This window comes from Ipomoea nil, unplaced genomic scaffold (genome assembly GCF_001879475.1).
Source record: "Ipomoea nil cultivar Tokyo-kokei standard unplaced genomic scaffold, Asagao_1.1 scaffold2280, whole genome shotgun sequence".
NCBI classification, from domain to species: Eukaryota; Viridiplantae; Streptophyta; class Magnoliopsida; order Solanales; family Convolvulaceae; genus Ipomoea; species Ipomoea nil.
In genome coordinates this window covers 2246220-2271118 of record NW_017618708.1, presented here as the reverse complement: position 1 = coordinate 2271118, position 24899 = coordinate 2246220, and the positions used below count along the sequence as shown (strand labels likewise).

Genomic DNA, 24899 nt, shown 5'->3' with positions numbered 1-24899 from the left:
ATCATCACTACATGATCTAGTACACAAGAAAATTATTGTGAGTAACGTTTCCAAAAACGTTGATGGTAGAATGGTCGGATGCGACAAGCTGTTCGAGAAGATATTGGATCAGATGCTCACGCAACAAACAACTAAGGGGAGACAAGTTGTTTCAATTGTTGGCATGGGAGGAATAGGCAAGACCACTTTAGCTCACAAAGTTTATGAACATCCGTCAATTGCTTCTTATTTTGACATGCGAGCATGGGTTACTGTATCCCAAGAGTATAACAGGGAACAAATGCTCCGATGCCTTATTGGTTGTGTTACTGCAGCATCAAGAGATGAACTCCATAAACAGAGCACTGACCAAGACCAATTAGCTGAACGCCTGCGTAAACACTTGAAGGAACAGAGATATTTGATAGTGATGGATGATATATGGAGCACTACTGCTTGGGATAGTGTGCAAAGATGCTTTCCAGATGATAATAATGGAAGCTGTATACTATTGACTTCTCGACTCAAAAAGGTGGGAGAATATGCTAGCTCAGGTAACTCTCCTCTTAACATGCCTTTTTTAGATGCCGATGAAAGTTGGAATCTCTTCTGCAAAGTCTTTGGTAAAACTGAATTCCTTCTTGTGTTTGAGGAAATTGGTAGAGACATAGTGAAGAAATGTAATGGATTACCTCTAGCTATTACTATAGTAGCTAGTCTTCTCTCCAAGACAGAAGAGGAGGAGAAGTGGAAGAATGTTGCAAAAAGTGTAATGGGTGATTCTAGTGATGCATGTTCCAGAATACTATATGTGAGTTACAATCAATTACCTCACCACTTAAAAGCCTGTTTTTTATATTTTGGAATTTTTGAAGAAGACTATGAGATCTCTGTGAAGAAGTTGGTTAGGTTGTGGGCGGCAGAGGGATTTTTGAGCACTATGAAGCATGTGAATTTGGAGAAAGTGGCTATGGAATGCTTGCAAGATCTTGTTGATAGAAGTCTCATTATAGTTAGCAAACATAGCTACAATGGCGAAATGAAGAGATTAAGGATCCATGATCTGTTGCGAGATTTGTGCTTGAGAGAAGCTAGACTTGAAAATCTCTTGAATGTCAATGGAGTTAAAAAACATTGTCGTTGGATAAGTCATACATCAAGATCTTTCTATAATGAAGTCATGTTTGAAGATGAGGGCTTTCACAAACCTCATTCCTTTCACTATTTTTGGAATGCAGATGTGAAACGTCTATTTTCACACTTCAAACTACTAAGAGTACTAGACATGAGTAATAGATTTTGGGATGATGGAGTTGTAGGCCTAAATGTGCTTGCAAATCTTGTTCATTTGAGATACTTTGCTTTGTATTCAATTGGCACTTTTGATGCAAAGCTCTTTGAGCATTGGAATAATATGCAAACTTTGATTAGTTGGGATGATTTTATATTGTATTCCTCTGAGCCATCTGGAATTTGGAAAATGCCACTATTAAGGAATTTATGCATTGGAAGAATTTGTTCATTAGAAACTCCGTCGGTTGTTTATAGAAACTTAGAGAATATATCTTGGTTGGACTCTAAGTTATGTACAAAGGATCTGTTTACAATGATTCCGAATTTAAAAACATTGGGAGTTGATGGTGGATACTGTGTTATTAGTCTAGATTGTTTTTATAATTTTGTGCACTTGGAGCAGCTTGAGAAACTAAGCATCAGAATGTGGAACCTTGTTATGTGTAGCATCCCATGGGCAACTAGTTTACCAAATCTTAAGAAGCTCAGCTTCTTGGAGTCCAATCTGCAGTGGAGTGAGTTGAGCTCTATTAGTATGTTACCTAATCTGGAGATTCTAAAATTGATAGATGCTTGTAAAGGCCCAGAGTGGGAGACATCTGATGGAGGGTTCCATCGATTGAAGAGGTTGGTAATTAAAAAAACAAATTTCCGATGCTGGAATGCTGTGGGTGACCATTTCCCTATGCTCGAATGTTTAGAGATAAGTGAGTGCTATGGGTTGAAAGAAATCCCTAGTGGTTTTGCCGATATCACCACACTAGCATTGATTCAGTTAAGCAAATGTAGTGATTCCCTTGTGGCTTCTGCAAAGTGGATTCAAGAAGAGCAAAACAGCAACTATGGAAATGATGCCCTCCTTGTTCGTTACTAAAATATTAAGGTCTCTTTCTATCCCTCTGGTATATCTCTCAACATTTAACATGCACTTCATGCTACTTGAATTTTTTATGGCTGATGGTTGCAATGGATAATCATCTATATGATCTAATTTCTCTATCTCATATTTCATTACCTATCTAACTGTTGTGTGTTCACCTTTTCTTTTTACTGAATTTTTTGTTTCCAGACTTAATGGTTTGAGGAGGAAGAGAGTGATGAATGAATAGCAGTATGTAGGTATGTTGTATGAGTACATATAACTGTACTAGTGTTTATTTTGTCTCAAATTAAAGAAAAATGGATCAATTAAGCTTATTTTGGTGTTTTCTTTGTCTCAGAAATCTGATGAATGGTGCTGCCATTGCATGGGAAAACAATTTTTATTTATTCATTTAAAGTCTCAGAAATCTGTTTTGTTAGTTTCTTTAAGTTTGCTTGTTTGTTTGTTTGTATGTAGAGATTTTGGTGGTGGGGAATTAGTTTGTATGTAGATATGATGGTTGCAATATATATAGCTGCTCTGCACTGCAATGAATAATCATTATCTCTTTAATTTTCTCTCATTTTTCTCTATCTATCTGCTTTATATATATATATATATATATATATATATATATATATATATATATATATATGAATGAATGTCTCTTTACTTATAAGTGGTTTGTTCACCATCCATGCACCCGCCTGGCCAGAGTTCAATTATTTTGTGGTAGCAAATTAGTATAGGTATAATTTGGTGTTTTAATTTTAATGGACAATTAAGAATTTACTATATATGGGAATTGAAGCTCAATCTATCACTAGTAAGTTGATGGATGGATAATCTGTTTAGATTCGGGCCGTGTGGCGTATGTGTATATATATATATATATATATATATATATATATATATGTTTCAGATCAGATCAGATAGGGATCTCAGCTCGTAGGTTGAGCAATACGTAAATGCAAGTATTTGCAAGAGTTTCCGATCAATTTTGTGGATATCACCACACTAGCATTTATTCAGTTGATCACCGCTCCGAACATGTGTAAGTGATATTAGCCCTTGCTTCACTTTTTCCCGTATAAAATGGCAGTCAACTTCAATATGCTTCGTCCGCTCGTGAAAGACCGGATTATTTGCGATGTGTATGGTAGCACAGTTATCACACCACAAATCTATCGGTAACTTCACTTCAACACCCACTTCTTTTAGAATGTTACGCACCCAGACTATTTCGCTTGCCGCATGAGCCATAGCCCGGTATTCTGATTCAGCACTTGAGCGCGACACCACATTCTGCTTCTTACTCTTCCACGAGACCAAGTTGCCTCCTACAAACACACAATAACCTGTCATAGACCTCCTGTCACCTGGTGAACCAGCCCAGTCTGCATCGGAGAACGCCTCAACACGCATGTACCTGTGGTCAGCATAAAGAATCCCTTTTCCAGGAGCACCTTTCAAATATTTCACAATCCGAACTGCCGCTTCCCAGTGAGTCTGGGTCGGTGCACTCATGAATTGACTAACCACACTCACTGGAAACACAATATCTAGACGGGTGATTGTGAGATAATTCAGTTTTCCCACTAACCTCCTGTACCTCTCCGGATCTTCAAACGGCTCCCCTTCTCCTGCCAATAACTTCACACCTTGATCCATGGGCGTATCACACGGTTTAGACCCAAGTAGCCCCGTGTCCCCGAGCAAGTCCAACACATATTTCCTCTGTGAGAGGAATATGCCCTTCTTAGAGCGTGCAACTTCGATTCCCAGAAAGTACTTCAACACTCCCAGATCTTTAGTATGAAATTCAGACCCGAGAAAGGACTTGAGTGCCTCGATCCCACTTGTATCACTGCCTGTAATTACAATATCATCTACATATACTATCAACAAAACACACCCATAGTTAGTATGTTTGTAAAAGACAGTATGATCATATGCACTTCTCTGCATTCCAAACTCAACAACCGCCTTGCTAAACCGCCCAAACCACGCACGCGGAGACTGCTTCAGCTTGCACACCTTCCCAGACTCCCCCTGAGCAACAAACCCTGGTGGTTGCTCCATATAAACTTCCTCACACAAGTAGCCATGTAAGAAAGCATTCTTCACATCAAGCTGATGCAAGGGCCAATGACTCGAGGCTGCCAAAGAGATAAATATCCGCACTTGGCCACTGGAGAGAACGTCTCGGTATAATCTATTCCATACGTCTGGGCGTACCCCTTGGCTACCAAGCATGCTTTGAGTCTCGCCACAGACCCATCCGGGTTCATTTTCACCACATACACCCATTTACACCCAATAGCAACCTTACCAGGAGGAAGCTGCACCAGATCCCAGGTCTGGTTCTCCTCAAGGGCGTCTATCTCCTCTACCATCGCACGCCTCCAACCTTCATGGGACATAGCCTGACTCAAAGATTTTGGAACAGGAACAGACTCTAACTGGGACACAAAAGCACGTGAAGACGCCGATAAATTGGTATATGACACAAAGGACGGAATGGGACGAACACAACGACGCGTACCTTTCCGAACGGCGATAGGAACATCTTGGTCTGTCGACGAAGATTCTGGTAAGGGAGGATTTACTGGTGGAATCGGTGGGGCTGCAAGCGTATCAACTTCTCTGGGCCGCCTGTGATAAACCTGCGTAACAGGAGGCCTAGAGTCCACTCCTACGGAGTCCGGGATAGTAACAACATATGTCAGAAAATCATCTGTCTCGGAACTACAACCAGACGAACTAGGGGGCTCCTCACTGAACAAAGTATTCTCGAAGAATGAGACATCTGCAGAAACCAAGTATCGCCCCAAATCCGGGGAGTAACATCGATACCCTTTTTGAGTACTTGAATATCCCAGGAAGATACATTTTAACGACTTAGGATCGAGTTTCCCTCTTTGAGGACGAACATCCTGGACAAAACACGTACACCCAAACACTTTAGGAGGAAGGGAGAATAACGGTTTGGACGGATAGATGAAATGACAAGGACTCTGACCCCCAAGGACCCTTGTAGGTAGGCGGTTTATTAAGAAACACGCCGTATGAACATCATCTACCCAGTAAACCCTAGGGACTTTCATTTGAAACAACAAGGCCCTAGCAACCTCCAACAGATGGCGGTTCTTACGTTCTGCCACACCATTCTGTTGGGGAGTGCTGACATAAGACGACTGATGTACCATCCCATTCTGACTCATATAACTCGAGAAGGAACGAGAAAAATACTCAGTCCCATTATCACTCCGCAAAACCTGTATCATTTTATTGAACTGAGTTTTGACCATCACACAGAAATTACAAAAGATCCCAAACAACTCATCTCTAGATTTCATGAGATATAGCCAAGTGTGTCTAGAGAAATCATCTACAAACGTTACAAAATATTTAAACCCAGATTTCGATACTACTCGACACGGCCCCCATATATCTGAGTGAACTAATTGAAATAAAGACTCGACTCTATTATTGACTCTAGGAGGGTATGGTACCCGACAATGCTTAGCAAGCTCGCATGACTCACATTGCAAACCAGACAGAGATTCTAACCCCGGACACAACTTCTTTAAGACAGACAAAGGCGGGTGACCATACCGGGAGTGCAACTGCAACGGAGACATATTTCCCAACAAACCAACCGGAACACTTCCAGAACCTTTGGACAGCTGTTCTAACACGTACAGCCCACCGACTTCCTTCCCTTTACCAATAATCGTCTTCGTCAACAGATCCTGAAACAGACAATATCCAGGGAAGAACATGACACAACAATTTAGGTCCCGGGTAATTTGACTAATTGACAATAAATTGAATGGGAACTTTGGGAGATATAACACAGAAGTGAGAGGTAACGACGAACTAACATTCACACTACCTTTACCTAAAACAGAGGTGGATGAACCATCTGCCAAGGTAACCGTAGGACCATATTTAAAGGAACAATATTCGGAAAACATACTTAGATTACCTGACATGTGGTCACTGGCTCCAGAATCAATGACCCACTGTCGAGACGAGGAGGAAACACAAGCAATAGGATTACCTGTTTGAACAAAGGTAGCTGACGGAGACGGCAATGACCCTGGACTGGCTGGAGACTGCGAGGAAGACAGCTTTAACTGATTAAACAAAGCCATTTCTTTTTCGGTTATCACAACCGTCCTTTCCGGTATCGAGGCAGAATTAGCAAACCTCCTATGGTCGGAGAGCTGTGGGCATTGATTACGCAAATGGCCGGGATCACCACAATTATAGCAAGCCCTTTGCCCTCGACCTCCTCCGCGCCCTCTACCTCGTCCCCTGGACCGACCTCCTCGACTATTGGCACCATCAGTCCCACTATCTCCCTGTGAGAAGAAGACTTGTTTCTCCAACGTACTATTAGTACCAAGGTTCACTGACACATTTTGAACCATAGAAAACACTTGGTCGAGCGAGTCTAATTCCTTATTCCCCAATAATTGTGATTTCAAAACATCATACTCATCCAACCCAGAAATCCAACTAAAAATATGCAACTGATCACGTTGTTTTTTCATTTGATCCACTTTATCAGTAATCGGCATAGCAGCACATAATGCCTCACTCACATTCTTGAAGTCATAATAGTAATCCCTGATGTCCCGCCCTTTTTGAGACGGTCGATGAGCATCCTGGGATAACTGATATAACTTCCTCAAATTATTCGCCCCGCTAAACCACTTATTCACTAAATCCCACATGTCTTTTGCACTCTTACAATGCTGTAAAGATAGGATTATCTTCCTATCAATATAATTTATTATACGTGAAAACAGGGCGTCATCATCTTTCTGCCACGCTTGGGCTTCGGTAGGGTCTGCCGGACATGTTCCAGTTAAATGTCCAGCTTTACCCATACCCTTCAAGTTCACTTCAACTAAGAACTTCCATTCCCCAAAATTAGACCCATCAGGTGCCAACACCAAATCAACCAATTTAGATTGTGTTGACACCACGGTAACGGTCCTATTTTCTGCCATAATAAACACACAAAAAGACCAACCTGGAGACACAACTTCACTCCTATGCAGATTACAAATCTAGCCCAGGCAGCAGACTCACGCAGCAGAGGTGGCAGATCTGGAAAACAGCCCACGCGAAATCCCCTCAACACCAGACGGAGATATCACCACAGGAGCGTCGGGCGCACGGAGACGAACCCAACCGCGTCGGCGGCGACCGGAGGCGAGGTCGGAAGACGGCGCACGCGCCGGCGCGTGATGTCGGAGGCCCTGAAGTGCGGCGGCGCGTGAACTTTCCGATGACTGGTCCGTTCCTCCCGGCGGCGGCGCCTCCTTGTTCCGACCAAAGCCCACCACCCACATCTATGGCTCTGATACCATGTTGAACTCTAAAGTGAAGTGTGTATATTTATACTGAGATAGATAATCCAGTACTGAGTACAGAGAAAGCCTCTGCTTATATACAAGCCAATGGAAACTCCTAACCACTTATTCCAAATTTCAAATGGGTAGTTAGGAGAATTCCTCTAACAACCTACTAACAATTACAGATTATTTTGTTGTTATACAATTGAATATATAGTGAATTTATAAGGCTAAGTCTAAAGTGTTTTTTTGTTTGTAAGCAAGTGAAGTTGTACAGATAATCTAACTTAACCTCTCACTGTTTTGTTTCTTCTTAGCCACATACACTTTACTCATTCTTAATTCTTAAACACACAAGTTTTGGAGTCTCTGATCTGTACAAAACCATGATTTTCTTAGTTGTCTTTCTTCGTCTCAAGTCTCAACTGTTACCTATTTTGTGGCTAACTTCCTCTACTTCAATCTTCTGGTACGAGATGAGACATATACTGCTTTCCAGAACATTTATTTTCCTGACTTAAAGATAACCAAATGTATTCACCTGCTCATAACATCCATCCTTCAGCCTGTTTATTTATTTTTTTATTTTTACTTGAAATTATTAAAATAAATTTAAAATATTCCTTTTCATATATAGATGGACAGTACTTAAAGGCTTATTATAGTAAGAGCAACCCCAATAAGGGGATTGTGCACAAATTTTAAGAAAAAAATGACAAGGTGGAGGAGCTAGAGAGGAGAGAGGAGAGAGATGGGAGTGTCTCCTGCAAGAATGAGGATTTTGTCATAAATGTGGGTCCCATTGTTGGGGAAGAGAGCTGTGCCTCCTGGGCGCGTAAATTCATTTTTTTTATTTTTTATTTTCTCTTTTCACCCATTTTTCTTTCTTAATCACACCTCCAAAAAATCTTCAAAAACTACACCAAAATCCTCGCTATTGAGGATGCCCTAAGGGTATAGAGGTTGTCTTAATGCAATTAAGTACGAAGGTAGGCCTCCTATAGGTTTTCATAGTAAGCTAAGGCTTTGGGCCTTAAGCCCTTGGGAATTGAATGTCCATCTATATATGAGAAGGAATAATATACTAATGTCCATCTCAAGTATCTTCTTCAATTGTAGAGCAAAAGATTACATGCAACTGCTATTCAACAAAAAGGAGTGACTAAGCTGATGGGATTCAATTAAGTGAATGTAGGGATTCCCTACCTAGCTTGTGGCTTCTGCAAAGTCCAGTGGATTCAAGATGATCGAGCAACACAACTATGCAAAGTGGATTCAAGATCTAGCTGAAATGGTCTCTGCAGGCAATTCTTTCTCAGAAATCTGATGCATATATGGTGCCATAGCATTGCAGGATGCGAACTCAATTTATTCATTTCAAGTCTCAACTGTTTTTTTTTAGTGACGAGGGTAACCTTCTGTCATTATTTGAGGGTGTGCAATTGTGCACTCGATAAACCTCGCCTTATGACCCTAGCCGACAAAGGTTAGAAATAAGGTTTAAGTGAATGTGATGGGAGATGAAAAATAACTTGGCCTGTTTTCAAAACCTTACTTGTCGTTGGATAACTTATTCATAAGAATGTTTTGAAAAAAAAAAAAAAAACTACCAAAGTAAAATACTAAACTTGATAATTCAGTATTAGACTTTGTTTATCCCTATAATACTCTTTCAATTTCTTAGTTTCAAAAATGGATACTACTGTCCTAACATATAACTCACTCCTAAAATATAATACGGAGTAGTAATAATAGTAATAATAATAGTAATTAATTAATAATAATAATAATAACAATAACAATAATAACAACAATAATGGTCAAGGGGAGTGTTGTAAAATATTAGTTTCGTGGCCATTATTCTAGTCCACGGAAAATTATATCGTGCACCGCGGTGCATAATTGATTATGCACAACACATCAAAACGACGTCATTTTGTTAAATGAAAAGAAACGGCATTAGTTTTTCGTCGTTCCGCACCCTTCCGCAAAAAGTAACTCTGTTATTCAGTTTCATTTTGTATACACTGCAGTTTCAGTTCAACACAACTACAGTTTCATTTCGATATAACTATAGTTTCATTCGATATTTATAGACTCAAATATATGAAAATATTATTTAATTTTATTTTATATACACTATAGTTTTTTTTTTTAAAACACAACTACATGATCATTTTGATATAATTACAGCTTCATTGTACAATATACACTCAAATATGTGAAATGTTATTCAGTTTTATTTTATATACACTATGGAAAATGCCACTATTAAGGAATTTTTGCATTGGAAGAATTTGTTCAATAGAAACTCCGTCGGTAGTTTATAGAAACTTAGAGAATATATATTGGTTGGATATTAAGTTATGCACAAAGGATCTGTTTACAATGATTCCGAATTTAAAAACATTGGGAGTTGATGGTGATTACTATGATAATAGTAGTCTTGATTGTTTTTATAATTTTGTGCACTTGGAGCAGCTTGAGAAACTAAGCATCAGAAAGTGGATGGGTGTCAACCATGTTATGTGTAGCATCTTCCCATGGGCAACTAGTTTACCAAATCTTAAGAAGCTCAGCTTGTTGAAGTGTAATCTGCAGTGGAGTGAGCTGAGCACTATTAGTATGTTGCCTAATCTGGAGGTTCTAAAATTGATAAATGCTTGTAAAGGCTCAGTGTGGGAGACATCTAGTGGGGGGTTCCATCAATTGAAGAGGTTGGTAATTGAAGAAAGAAATCTCCAATATTGGAATGCTTTGGGTGACCATTTCCCTATGCTCGAATGTTTAGAAATAAGTGACTGCTCTAGTTTGAAAGAAATCCCTCGTGGTTTTGCCGATATCACCACACTAGCATTGATTCAGATAAGCAAATGTAGCGATTCCCTCGTGGCTTCTGCCAAGTTGATTCAAGAAGAGCAAAACAACAATTACGGAAATGATGCCCTCCTTGTTCGTTTCGAAAATATTAAGGTCTCTTTCTATATATCTCTGACCACTTAACATGCACTTCATGCTACTTGAATTTTTGATGGCTGATGGTTGCAATGCATAATCATCTATCTGATCTGTTGTGTGTTCACCTTTTCTTTTTGTTGAATTTTTTGTTTCCAGACTTAATGGTGTAAGTGGTTTGAGGAGGAAGAGAGTGATGAATGAATAGCAGTATGTAGGTATGCTGTATGAGCACATATAACTAGTGTTTATTTTGGTGTCAAATTAAAGAAAAATGGATGAATTAAGCTTATTGCTTTCCCTTTTTGGAAATATATATAGGAAGGCCTGGTGAAATTGTTGGAAGAAATGACAAATTGAGAATGTTGTTAGTTATGTGGTTCAAATTCATACTACTCACCATGTTGTCCACGTATTGCGCCATTGCTCCGTATTTCTCCACTCACCATGCAGTCCACGTACCCACGTAGCAACTGGAGCACTCCTACATTCATGCGCAATTTTCTCCCTTTCCTTTAGTATAAATAGTTCTCTTTGCTTTGTAATTCAATGCATCATTCATTCAATTGAATTCATTTTTCTTTCTTTGTTCCTCACGTATAATAAATACATACATACATATATATATATATATATATATATATATATATATATATATATATATATATATATATATATATATATATATATATATATATATATATATATATATATATATATATATATATATATATTTGTTTTCCTTTACTCTTTTTGAGGTTAATATATATATTTCTATATTTCCCAATTCATCAATTTCTTATTTTTTCATTTAGATATTTTCCTATTATTTAACTTCTATAATTCTCAATTTTCGATTCTTCGCTTCCGCATTATTCCGCTATATTCCTAACAAGTGGTATCAGAGCGGTTTATTTGAGAGTTATTTTCAAAGATGTCGACTGTTACTAAGTTCGATATCGAGAAGTTCGACGGGAAAATTAGCTTTTCTATCTGGAAGGTTCAGATGGAAGCCGTTCTAACCCAGAACGGTTTGAAGAAAGCGCTAGCTGGGAAGAAGAAGAAACCAGCTACAATGACAGATGAAACTTGGGAAGATTTGGATGACAAGGCACGTTCAACCATTCTTTTGTGCTAGTCTAAAGAGGTCCTACGTGAGGTAGTAAGTGAGACGACTGCGTCAGATTTATGGTCCAAGCTGGATACGCTTTACATGGCCAAAACTCTGGCGAATACGCTGCGCCTGAAGGAGCGTCAGTACACAATCCGTATGACGGAAGGTACTTCTATTAAATCTCACTTGGAGGAATTCAATTCTATTTTATTGGACTTGGAAAATATTGATGTCATAATTGAAGATGAGGATCGCGCTGTTTTATTGCTTGTCTCTCTCCCTAAATCATACAAGCATTTCAAAGAAATTATGTTGTACGGTAATAGTAGTGATACCCTTACTTTCGACAATGTTAAGTCAAACCTATTGTCCAAAGAAAAGTTTTGACTTTGAAATTAAGTCTGAGGACAAAGGTGAAGGCTTGACCGTTAGGGGTCGTTCACTTGAATCAGGGAGTAGCAATAAAAATTCTAGATCCAAGTCCAACAAATCCTGCAAGTACTGCAAGAAGCATGATCATGATGTGACTGAATGCTTTAAGTTGAAAAACAAGCAAGAGAGAGAAAAGTCCGCCGAAGCTAGTGTTGTTGAAAGTGATTCAGAAGGCGATGTTATGTTATCTGCTAGCTCTGGTTGCAAACGGAGCGAAACCGAGTGGATTCTGGACTCTGGTTGTACATTCCACATGTGTCCTCACAAAGACTGGTTCGTCTCTCTAGAACCAGTTGATGGTGGAGTTGTCTTGCTTGGTAATGATACCAAATGCAAGATTAGTGGAATTGGAAGTGTGCAGATTAAAACTCATGATAACATTATCAGGACTCTTACCAGTGTTCGGTATATTCCTGATTTGAAACGCAATTTGATATCCTTGGGCACCTTGGAATCTCTGGGGTGCAAGTACATAGCTGAAGGTGGAGTTCTGAAGGTCATAAAAGGCTCTCTTATTCTCATGAAAGCTTCTCATTCTGGAAACTTGTATGTCTTGCATGGTAGTACTGTGACAGGTTCAGTAGCGGTATCCTCATCGATGTCTGATGCGGATCTCACTCAATTATGGCATATGCGTTTAGGGCATATGAGTGAGAAAGGCATGCATCTCATGAGCAAGAAAGGCCTCCTTGGTGGTTCAGGTATGGGTAAATATGTATTGGAATATATACATTCTGATTTATGGGGATCAACTAAATTCTAGTTTATGGGAGGCTGTAGATATTTTATGTCTATTATTGATGACTTTTCTCGTAAAGTCTGGGTCTATTTCCTGAAACATAAAAATCAGGCATTTTCTATTTTCAAGAAGTGGAAAATACTTGTTGAGACTCAGACAGGTAAAAAAGTCAAGAAGCTCAGGACAGACAATGGCTTGGAGTTCTGTGAGTCAGATTTCAATGACTTTTGTGCGGCAAATGGAATCGCCAGGCACAAGACCTTGCCTGGTAAACCCCAGCAAAATGGTGTTGCTGAACGTTTGAACAAGACTCTATTGGAAAGAGCTCGTTGTATGCTCTCTAATGCTGGGTTATGGAAACAGCGTGATTTTTGGGCCGAGGCCGTTTCTACTGCTTGCTATTTGGTAAATAGATCTCCACATTCATCCCTCGATTTCAAAATTCCGGAGGAAGTTTGGTCAGGTAATCCTGTTGACTATTCTATCTTAAGAGTTTTTGGATGTCCTGCTTATGCTCATTCCAGTACGGGTAAATTAAACCCGAGAGTTGTCAAATGCATTTTCGTTGGTTATGCTTCTGAGTCAAAAGGGTATCGTCTATGGTCTCCTGATTCTCGAAAAATCATTCTGAGTCGAGATATCACTTTTGACGAAAATGCACTACTTTCTTCTGAAAAAGTTCCCAGTACAAGTGAGACGCTGAGTACTGGTGAGAAGGTGGAGTTTGAGTTCAGGCCTATTGATAGTGTTACTACCACTAATGGTAATACTAAAGGTGATGCATCTACTAGCACCGCACCTCTCGTCCAGCCACAACGAGAGTATTCCATTGCTATGGATCGTCCTAGGAGGACAATTAAAAAACCTGCTAGGTATGCTAGTGATGATGAAACCAACATGGTTGCTTATGCTCTTTCAGTCGCATAAGAAGTTGATGGTGGTCCATCCTGCTATTCTGAGGCTCTTCCTATTGCTAAGTTCAAGCAATGCTTGAGTTTAGTCGATTGTTGCAGTTGTTAATTCTACAATGAATTTGATCCAAGGTGGAGATTGTTAGTTATGTGGTTCAAATTCATACTACTCACCATGTTGTCCACGTATTGCACCATTGCTCCGTATTTCTCCACTCACCATGCAGTCCACGTACCCACGTAGCAACTGGAGCACTCCCACATTCATGCGCAGTTTTCTCCCTTTCTTTTAGTATAAATAGTTCTCTTAGCTTTGTAATTCAATGCATCATTCATTCAATTGAATTCATTTTTCTTTCTTTGTTCCTCACGTAGAATACATACATACATACATACATATATATATATATATATATATATATATATATATATATATATATATATATATATATATATATATATACAGATTTAGGTTCTGGTGCGGTTAGGGTGCGGTTGCGCGGTTTAATTTGGGCCTTTCATCTCGCTTAAATCAACGTTCAGGATTATCAATGTTTTAAAAAAAAACGCGGTGGCAATTTTGTAATTTTTGCATCTAGGTCAAAATTAAGGTGAGCGAAGTTGTGATTAATGTGCGTGTGTTTTGTGCTTAATGTGCGTGTGTTTTGTGCTTAATGTGCGTGAGTTTTGTGCTTAATGTGCGTGGGGTTGTGCTTATCGTGAGTAGTTGTTAAAACTTAAAGTCTGTGAGTTAATATTTAAAGTGCGTGGGTTTTGTGCTTAATGTGCGTGATGTTGTGCTTAATGTGCGTGGGTTTTGTACTTAATGTGCGTGAGTTTTGTACTTAATGTCAGTAGTTGTTGAAACTTAAAGTCTGTGAGTTAATATTTAAAGTGCGTGTGTTTTGTGCTTAATGTGCATGAGATTGTGCTTAATGTGTGTGGGTTTTGTACTTAATGTGCGTGGGTTTATGCTTAAGATCAAACACTTAAGGTGCGCCTTAGCTTTTACTTCTTTGTTCCAGACAAGCGTTTTTTTTTTTTTTTTTTTTTTTTTTTTTAATTTTCATTGATTTGAGCCGTTGATCTAAATTTGATCAACTGCTCAGATTTAACCGCACAACTGCACGGGAAGCTATACGCGCACCTGAACCCTTCTCTCTCTCTCTCTCTCTCTCTCTCTCTCTCTCTATATATATATATATATATATATATATATATATATATATATATATATATATATATATATGTTTTCCTTTACTCTTTTTGAGGTTAATATATATATTTCTATATTTCCCAATTCATCAATTTCTTATTTTGTCATTTAGATATTTTCCTATTATTTAACTTCTATAATTCTCAATTTTCGATTCTTCGCTTCCGCATTATTCCGCTATATTCCTAACAAATGTGCATAGCGGTTAGCTGAAATGGTCTTAGAAATGTGATGGATTGTGCTGCCATTGCATGGGAAAAGAATTTATATTTATAGATTTAAAGTTCGTAAGGGACTTGGGAGGAGGTTTCCTAAGGAACTTGGGAGGAGGTTTCCTAAGGGACTTGGGAGGAGGTTTGTCTAAGGGGCTAGTTCTGAGCATATGTTTTGGAGAAAATTTGCAGGAGAAGTTTTTCTTGCATTGCAAGTTCCTAGGCATTTAATATAATATTAAATGCTTAAGAATTCTCTAGAATTTTTGGTGCTATAAATAGGCAACATCCTTTATTCATTTGGATCATCCCATCCGAAAATTTCCAGTAGCATAGCAAATTCTGTAGAGAGAAAATAGAGAGTTATATTTGTAATTCCTATTGTATTATCCTTTTGCCAATACATAAAATTCTTTTTCAAATTGTCTTGCTTTGTGTATGATTTATTTTAAATCTTACACTAGAATTTATTCTCAATATTTCCGGTTCAAGTTGCTATTGTAAATTTGGTGTTTTGAACCCGTTTCGATCCTAACAAGTGGTATCAGAGCCTCAAGTTGGTTCATAGATATATCTTTTTGTATTGTTTATGTTAGAATAAATACTGTTATTACAAGGCCGGTATTATTCTATTATACGATACTATTTAGATATATTGTTCAGGATTTGAACCAAGAACACCACTTACAATGCCGTCAAAGTATGAGATTCAAAAGTTCAAAGGGAACAATTTCTCTTTGTGGAAAATGAGAATTAAAGCAGTTCCCAGGAAAGATAACTGCGTAACAGCAATTGAAGAAAGACCAGCCAATTTCACTAACAATGCGGAGTGGACAGAAATGGATAGCAATGCTATTGCCAATCTGCACTTAGCACTTGCTGATGAAGTTTTGTCAAGTGTGGCGGAAAAAGGTACGACAAAAGAGGTATGTGATACTCTCGTAAATTTGTATGAGGCCAAATCACTGCACAACAAGATCTTCTCGAAGAGGAAATTATACAATCTCAGGATGATGGAGACATCCTCAGTAACTGAGCACATCAACACTCTAAACACTCTATTTTCACAACTCTCGGCCTTGAGTTATAAAATAGAAGTGAATGAACGTGCTGAAATCTTACTCCAAAGTCTACCGGATTCATATGATCAACTCATTATCAATTTGGTCAACAACAAGGAGATACTTGTCTTCGATGATATTGCATGCAGCTGCGGTTCTTGAAGAGGAAAGTCGGCGCAAAAACAAAGAAGACAAAGTTGGAATTTCACAACAATTTCAAGCGTTGACAGTGATGAGAGGAAGATCAATGGAGCCTGGCTCTAGTGGGAGTCACAACCGAGGTAGATCAAAGTCAAGGGGTAAGAAGAATGTCAAGTGTTTTCACTGTGGCCTAAAAGGGCACTACAAGAGTGAGTGTTGGCAGCTCAAGAAGGATGAGACCAGCGGCAAAAATCCCGAGATATCAAATGCTCAGGGATGTGTTGTGAGTACATCGGATGAGTGCAAAGTTTTATTTGGTGAAGCAGCAACGATTGTTGAAGGCAGGAAAAGTCTAGCTGATGTCTGGCTAATGGACTCAGGAGCAACATGGCATATGACCTCACGGAAAGAATGGTTTCATGAATATGAACCTATATCTGGAGGATCTGTGTTCATGGGAAATGACCATGCCTTAGAGATTGATGGTATTGGTACTATTAAACTAAAAATGTTTGATGGTACGGTTCGCACTATCCAAGAGGTACGACACGTGAAGGGCCTGAAGAAAAATCTATTGTCTCTAGGACAATTAGATAGCCGTGAATGTAAAATTCACATTCAGGATGGGATCATCAAAGTGATCAAGGGCGCGCTTGTTGTGATGAAAGCTGAGAAGATAGCAACCAACCTATACATGCTTAAAGGAGAAACACAACTACAAGGAGAAGCAACCGTTGCAGCAGACAATCTTATAGAGGAATCAACGATGATGTGGCATCAAAAACTTGGCCACATGTCGGAACGAGGTCTAAAGATTCTTGCTGAGCAACATCTTCTTCCAGGGCTAACAAAGGTTTCATTACCCTTTTGTGAGCATTGTGTTACAAGTAAGCAGCATAGATTGAAGTTCGAGAGCTCTAAAGCAAGGAGCAAGACTATCTTGAAGCTGATCCACTCTGATGTTTGGCAAGCACCAGTTATATCCCTGTGAGGTGCAAAATATTTTGTATCCTTCATCGACGATTACTCGAGGAGATGTTGGGTGTATCCAATCAAGCGGAAGGCGGATGTATTTGAAGTTTTCAAATTCTTCAAAGCGCGTGTGGAACTTGAATCCGAGAAACGGATCAAGTGTTTGAGGTCGGACAATGGAGGAGAATATACTAGTGATGAATGTTATAAATTCTGTCTGCAAGAAGGTATCAAATGATAGCTCACATTGGCGTATACTCCACAACAAAATGGAGTGGCAGAGCGGATGAACAGAACCTTGTTGGAAAGAACAAGGGCAAGGTTGAGGACTGCAAATTTGGCAAAATCATTTTGGGCTGAAGCAGTCAAAACCGCCTGTTATGTGATCAATCGGTCACCATCAACCGCAATTGATCTGAAAACGCCAATAGAAATGTGGACGAGTAAGCCATCTAGTTATTCTCACTTACATACATTTGGGAGTCCGGCATATGTGATATACAACGCCCAAGAAACATCAAAGCTTGATCCAAAATCAAGAAAATGTGTTTTCTTGGGGTATGCTGATGGAGTGAAGGGGTATCGCCTGTGGGATCCCACTGCCCACAAGGTTATCATCAGCAGGGATGTTCTATTTGTAAAAGGGAAGGTACAAGAAAGTGAAAGCACTGGGAAGGAGAAACCAGTGACAGCTACAGTACAAGTTGACGGAAGGAAGGAAGAAGAAATTCCAGTTTTCCCTGAAGTAACAATAGAGCATGATGAACAAGAGCAAGCTGAGTCTTCAACTTCAGAAGTTCGACGATCAACTCAGGAGAGGAAGCAACCAGCTTGGCACTCAGATTATTCTATGGAGGGAAATGTTGCATACTGTCTACTAACAGAAGATGGTGAGCCTTTAACTTACCATGAGGCTATTAAAGGTCTAGATGCATCTCTGTGTATGACATCAATGCAAGAAGAAATCGAAGCTCTCCATAAGAATAAAACATGGGAACTTGTCCCGTTACCACGAGGAAGGAAGGCTATTGGAAACAAATGGGTCTATAAGATCAAACGAGATAGCAACAACCAAGTGGAACGGTATCGTGCTTGATTAGTTGTGAAAGGATTTGCTCAGAAAGAAGGAGTCGACTTCAACGAGATATTTTCTCATGTTGTACGACTTACAACAATTCGAGCAGTCCTAGCGATGTGTGCTATGTTTGACTTGTATCTTGAGCAGTTGGATGTGAAAACTGTGTTTCTACATGGAGAACTTGAAGAAGAGATTTTTATGCTCCAACCAGAAGGTTTTGAAGAAGAGGAAAAGGGAACTTTGTTGCAGGTTGACCAAATCTCTATACGGTCTCAAACAGGCGCCGAGATGTTGGTATAAGAGATTTGATTCATTCATTCTGAGCCTTGGATACAACAGGTTTAATTCTGATCCTTGCGCATATTGCAAGAGATTTGATGATAATCAGTTTATCATCTTGCTGTTGTATGTTGACGACATGTTGGTAGTAGGCCCCAACAATGATCGTATTATGGAGATGAAGGCTCAACTGGCTAGGGAATTTGAAATGAAGGACTTGGGACCAGCAAACAAGATTCTAGGGATGCAAATTCACCGAGACAGAAATAATAGGAAGATTTGGTTTTTCTCAGCAGAATTATCTGAAGAAAATCTTGCGGCGCTTCAACATGCAAGATTGTAAGCCAATTTCTACCCCTCTTTCTATTAATTTCAAGTTATCCTCAAGTATGAGTCCTAGCAACGAAGAAGAGAGGATGGAGATGTCTCGAGTACCGTATGCATCAGCAGTGGGCAGTTTAATGTTTGCTATGATCTGCACTAGACCAGACATTGCACTGGCAGTGGGAGCGGTCAGTCGATACATGGAAAATCCTGGTAGAGAGCATTTGAGTGCTGTGAAGAGGATCCTTAGATATATCAATGGTACCTCAGATATTGCATTGTGTTATGGAGGATCAGACTTCGTCATTAAAGGCTATGTTGACTCAGATTATGCAGGTAATCTTGATTGTAGTAAATCCACCACGGGTTATGTGTTTACTCTTGCTGGCGGAGCAGTAAGCTGGGTCTCGAAGTTGCAGTTGGTTGTGGCAACTTCAACGACGGAAGCAGAATATATTGCGGCTACTCAAGCTAGTAAAGAGGCAATATGGTTGCAAATGTTATTGGAGGATGTTAGGAATATTGTATTAGGATTTTGATGATACCAATGTAATGTAGAAAGTAGACCCCTATCTATTTGCTTTTTCAATCGCTGCTTTCGTCCTAGACGAGAGTTGCCATAACTCTCCTGTAATTCGTGTTAAGCTAGACAAACACACGAAAATGAGTTATGTTTAGTTGATAGGGTCTCCAAGACGAAACAACAACAATGAAAGCTAATAAGAAGTTGTCAACTACCTCGAGAGGACAGATTTATTAAAGACAATTCTCTCCAAAGTATTCTTATCTTCCAACAAGAAGAATGTTCTCTCTGTCTGATTTGACAACATCCTAGGATGTCAAGGACCTCAACACGTGGGACATGCTTACCAAGGAGCATTAAATGAAGATGTACCATCTCCTGGAGCTAAAAGACAAAACCCTAATGCTTTCCATACCTTCAACGGCTACATGGTACAACCACTTTAATGTAGCATTTAATGCATGAAGCTCCCCGGTCCTTGACCACTGGATAAAAGGTTCGAAAATTTCATCTCCCTCCAACGGATGAATTTTCATCACCTATATAAACCCACCTTCATCAACTAAGAATGTGCTGGTTTTTATTCACTCGATCTATATATGCAAAAGCTCTTAAACGCTCTCAACTTTCTCAAGCTTTTGTGAACCAGTGTTAAGGTGCTAGGATATTTGAAGAAGTTCACTGATCGTCATCTTGCACCTTAAAGAAGTCTTGCCATTTGTACGAAGCAATCATCTCACACAGTCAAGACTTCATCAAGTTGGAGAAATCAGAAATCATTTTCTACCAACCTCAACTCTGAAAAAGAAGTTGATAGAGGCGGAGTAAACTGGAGGAGTTGAAAAACCTACGAAGGCTGTCCGGCTTAGTGATCAAGGAAGTCTTTGTGTAATTGTACTAACGAGTGATAGTGCAATCCTTCCACAAGTTGTGGAAGAAGAGTGGAGTAGGCAACGTTAGCCGAACCACTATAAAATATCTTGTCTCTCTTGCCTCTTTACTTTAGCATTTCATTTCTGCATCATATTATCCTCATCATCATTACCGAAAGTTTTCCTCACAACGTAAACTCGTGCAAAGCAAATAATCGTATTTAACATTTCCGCTGCGCCAGAACACCGAAAGGTGGTTTTTAGGGCTAAACACGAAAAGAGTCTATTCACCCCCCCCCCCCCCCTCTAGACTCTCATTACACTCTATCGGGACCAACAGAGGAGCTCGGGCACAAATTAGAGAAAATGACTCTATTTTGTGACAGTCAGAGCGCTTTGTACTTGACAAAGAATCCAGCATTTCATTCTAAGACGAAGCACATACGAGTTCAGTATCACTTTGTACGTGAAAATGTGGAAGAAGGAAGTGTGGATATACAGAAAATCCATACTAAAGATAACCTGGCAGATATGTTAACAAAGCCTGTTACCAACGATAAATTCGTATGGTGTAGATCCTCAATTGGCCTAACAGGAATGCAAGCAGCAGGGAATTGGCAAAAAGGATGAAGATCCACATTATGACTTTAAGTGGGAGATTTGTAAATATTAAAGTCAGAATGTGGAATGGGCAGAAGTTTGCCTGGGATGATTTTGGGAGGAGATTTCCTAAAAGAATTTGGGAGGAGATTTCCCAAAGGAATTGGGTGGAGGTTTCCTAAGGGACTTGGGAGGAGGTTTTCCTAAGGGACTTGGGAGGAGGTTTCCTAAGGGACTTGGGAGGAGATTTGTCTAAGGGGCTAGTTCTGAGCATATGTTTTGGAGAAAATTTGCAAGAGAAGTTTTTATTGCATTGCAAGTTCCTAGGCATTTAATATAATATTAAATGCTTAAAAATTCTCTAGAATTTTTGGTGCTATAAATAGGCAACATCCTTCATTCATTTGGATCATCCCATCCGAAAATTTCCAGTAGCATAGCAAATTCTATAGAGAGAAAATAGAGAGTTATATTTGTAATTCCTATTGTATTATCCTTTTGCCAATACAGAAAATTCTTTTTCAAATTGTCTTGCTTTGTATATGATTTATTTTAAATCTTACACTAGAATTTATTCTCAATATTTCCGGTTCAAGTTGCTATTGTAAATTTGGTGTTGTGAACCCGTTTCGATCCTAACATTAAAGTCTCAGAAATCTGTTTTGTTTCTTAAGTCAAGTGAAGTGAAGGTAAGCCTGCCCTATAGCTTACTATATTTGGGTCTCTTTCTATCTCGGCCCTCTAATATATAACCGGCCCTCAGAAATGTGGATTCGTTCATGGATGCTGTTTGTTTGTTTGTTTGTAGAGATTTTGGTGGTGGGGAATTAGTTTGTATGTAGATATATGATGGTTGCAATATATATATATATATATAGCTGCTTTGCTCTGCATTGCAATGAATAATCATCATCTCTTTAATTTTCTCTATCAGCGCCTGAATTTCATCTAATGTCTCAATTGAAGTTGTCTGAATATTCTGTTGCACCCACATCAGAGCATTTAATTTGGATGAATCTGAGAGACAGAAATTATATATTGTAAGAAATTAAATTCTAAATTCTTACCCCTTACCCCTACCTTCTAGATATGGCATCATCCCAGCAGCCCAGCCCAGACAATCCTTTATTGTCAGCCCTTTTCTTGTACTGGATGACAGAGTGTTCAATCCCAGCAGCTTTTAGTCACTCGCTCCTTTTTGTGGAATATAATAGCAGTTGTAATCTTTTGCTGTAGAAGATACTTGAGACTTTTGGTGGTCGGTTTTGATGGTGAATTTGTTAGATTGAGTAAAGAGCCGATGAGGAAGAAGCCTAGCAATGCAGAAATGATTGATGGGATAATTAAAACAGATTATACTTGCTAGGGTCTCACTATTGCAATTTTTTTTTTTTTTTTTGAAGTTTTAAGTTTTTTTAACTGTTGGCATGGGAGGAATAGGCAAGACCACTTTAGCACACAAACTTTATGAAGATTCATTAGTTACTTCTCATTTCAACAAGTGAGCATGGGTTACTGTACCCCAAGAGTATAACGTGGAACAAATACTCCGATGCCTTATTGGTAGTGTTATTGCAGCATCAAGAGATCAACTCCATGAATAGAGCACTGGCCAATATCATTATTAGCAGAAAGGTTGTATAGATCTTTGAAAGGTAAGCGATATTTGATAGTGATTGACGATATATGGAACACTACTGCTTGGGATAGTGTTCAAAGATGTTTTCCAGATGATGATGATAATGATTATATGAATGTTGTATACTATTGACTTCTCAACTCAAAGAAGTGGCTAAATATGCTTGCTCAGGTAACTCTATCATTAACATGCCTTTCTTAGATGCCGATGAAAGTTGGAGTCTCTATTGCAAAGTGTTTGGTAAAATAGAATTTCTTTGGGAGTTTGAGCAAATTGGTAGAGACATAGTGAAGAAATGTAAAGGATTACCTCTAGCTATTATTGTAGTAGCTAGTCTTCTCTCCAAGACAAAGGAGGATGAGGAAAAGTGGAAGAATGTTGCAAAAAGTGTAATGGGTGATTCTACTAATGATGCGTGTTCAAGAATACTATATTTGAGTTACAACCAATTACCCCATTGCTTAAAAGCCTGTTTTTTATATTTTGGAATTTTTTAGGAAGACGATGAGATCCCAGTGAAGAAGTTGGTTAGGTTGTGGGCGGCAGAGGTATTTTTGAGCACTGTGAAGCATGTGAATATGAAGAAAGTGGCTATGGAATGCTTGTAAGATCTTGTTGATAGAAGTCTTGTTATAGTTAGCCAACATAGCTACAATGGGGAAATGAAGAGAATAAGGATACATGATCTTTTGTTAGACTTGTGCTTGAGAGAAGCCGGACATGAAAATTTCATGAATGTCATTGGAGTTAAAAAATCTTGTCGTTGGATAAGTCATAGATCAGGATCTTTCTATAAAAAAATCATGTTAGAAGATAAGTGCTTTCACAAATCATATTCCTTACATTCTACTCTTGGTTACAATCGTAGTAATGAATATATGGAACGTCTACTTACACACTTAAAACTACTAGGGGTAGTAGACATAGAAGTTGGATTTTTCGATGAGAATGTGGTACCAAATGTGCTTTGAAATCTTGTTCATTTGAGATATTTAGCTTTGTCCACATCTATGATTTTTGAGGTAAAACTATTTGAACATTGGAATATGCAAAGTTTTATTGTTAGTGGGTTTCGTGTTACATTGGATTCCTTTGAGGCATCTAGAATTTGGAAAATGCCACTATTAAGGAATTTTTGCATTAGAGGACCTTTTTCATTAGAAACTCGAGCAGTTGTTAATAGAAACTTAGAGAATATATCTTGGTTGGATTTTAAGATATGTACAAAGGAACTGTTTACAATGATCCCAAATTTAAAAAAATTAGGAGTTGATGGTCAATACTATGATAATAATCTAGATTGTTTTTATAATTTTGTGCACTTGGAGCAGCTTGAGAAACTAAGCATCAGAAGGTTCATGGATCTACAACTTATTTCATGTAGCATCCAATGGTCAACTAGTTTTCTACCAAATCTTAAGAAGCTCAAATTCTTGAATTCTTATCTGGAGTGGAGTGAATTCTTATTAGTATGTTATTAGCATGTTGCCTAATTTGGAAGTTCTAAAATTGATAGATGCTTGCATAGGCGTAAAGTGGGAGACAAATGATGGAGGGTTCCGGCAATTGAAGAGGATTGTAATTGCATACACAAGTCTACAATATTGGAATGCTGTGGGTGACGATTTCCCTATGCTTGAATGTTTGGAGTTAAGTTTCTGTCGTTGGTTGGAAAAAATTCCTCATGGTTTTGCCGACATCACTACACTAGCATTGATTCAGTTAAGCGAATGTAGGGTTTCCCTTGTGGCTTCTGCTAAGTGGATTCAAAATGAGCAAAACAACTACTATGGACATGATGCCCTCCTTATTCATTCCGAAAATATTTTGGTCTCTTTCTATCCTTCTGATATATCTGTCACCATTTAACATGCACTTCATGCTACTTGAATTTTTCATGACTGATTGGTGCAATGGATAATTAATCATTTGATCTACTTTCCTTCCCTTCTACTGGGAGCTATATATATATATATATATATATATATATATATATAAATAATAATAATAATAATAATAATAATAATAATAATAATAATAATAATAATAATAATAATAATAATAATAATAATAATACGGTTCAGGTGCGGTTGGCACTGTTAGGTGCGGTTGTGCGGTTTTATGCGCGCCTTTGATTTATAAGTCATCTATATATCTTAGCTGTTGATCTTAAATAGTGAAGTTCTGTGATTTTAATTAAATTTCGCATACTGAGGGGTAAATTATATAAAAAAAAAAACGTTTTGCGTACTCAGTTTTCCGTTCTCTCTCGTCCGTTTCGCGTTGTTGTCGCCATTGTCTTTGGTTTCAAAGTTTTTTCCATGA

General features: G+C 38.6%; 1 protein-coding gene and 1 long non-coding RNA gene across 7 annotated transcripts; both read left to right on the top strand.

The window, feature by feature from the left end:
- Positions 1-66: 66 nt before the first annotated feature.
- LOC109150862 (putative late blight resistance protein homolog R1A-10) lies at positions 67-24067 on the top strand. 6 transcript variants are annotated; one of them, XM_019298843.1, is made up of 4 exons: positions 67-2155; positions 2635-2637; positions 10636-10679; positions 10783-10827. In XM_019298843.1, exon 1 carries the CDS (start codon positions 71-73, stop codon positions 2144-2146), a length of 2076 nt encoding a protein of 691 aa, XP_019154388.1. In that variant the 5' UTR covers positions 67-70; the 3' UTR covers positions 2147-2155; positions 2635-2637; positions 10636-10679; positions 10783-10827. The 6 variants fall into 6 exon arrangements, with proteins under 6 accessions (XP_019154388.1, XP_019154383.1, XP_019154385.1 ...); XM_019298838.1 differs by lacking the exon at positions 2635-2637 and adding an exon at positions 2382-2387; XM_019298840.1 differs by lacking the exon at positions 2635-2637 and having other exon boundaries at positions 10621-10679.
- On the top strand, positions 17753-18572 carry LOC109150868. The gene is made up of 3 exons (XR_002049237.1): positions 17753-17908; positions 17952-17956; positions 18561-18572. It is a non-coding gene; the product is annotated as an uncharacterized LOC109150868 (long non-coding RNA).
- Positions 24068-24899: the final 832 nt, after the last annotated feature.

Excerpts from the sequence above, each read along its gene's own strand:
- LOC109150862 (XM_019298840.1), top strand. The coding sequence starts at position 71 with ATGGTCGGATGCGACAAGCTGTTCGAGAAGATATTGGATCAGATGCTC.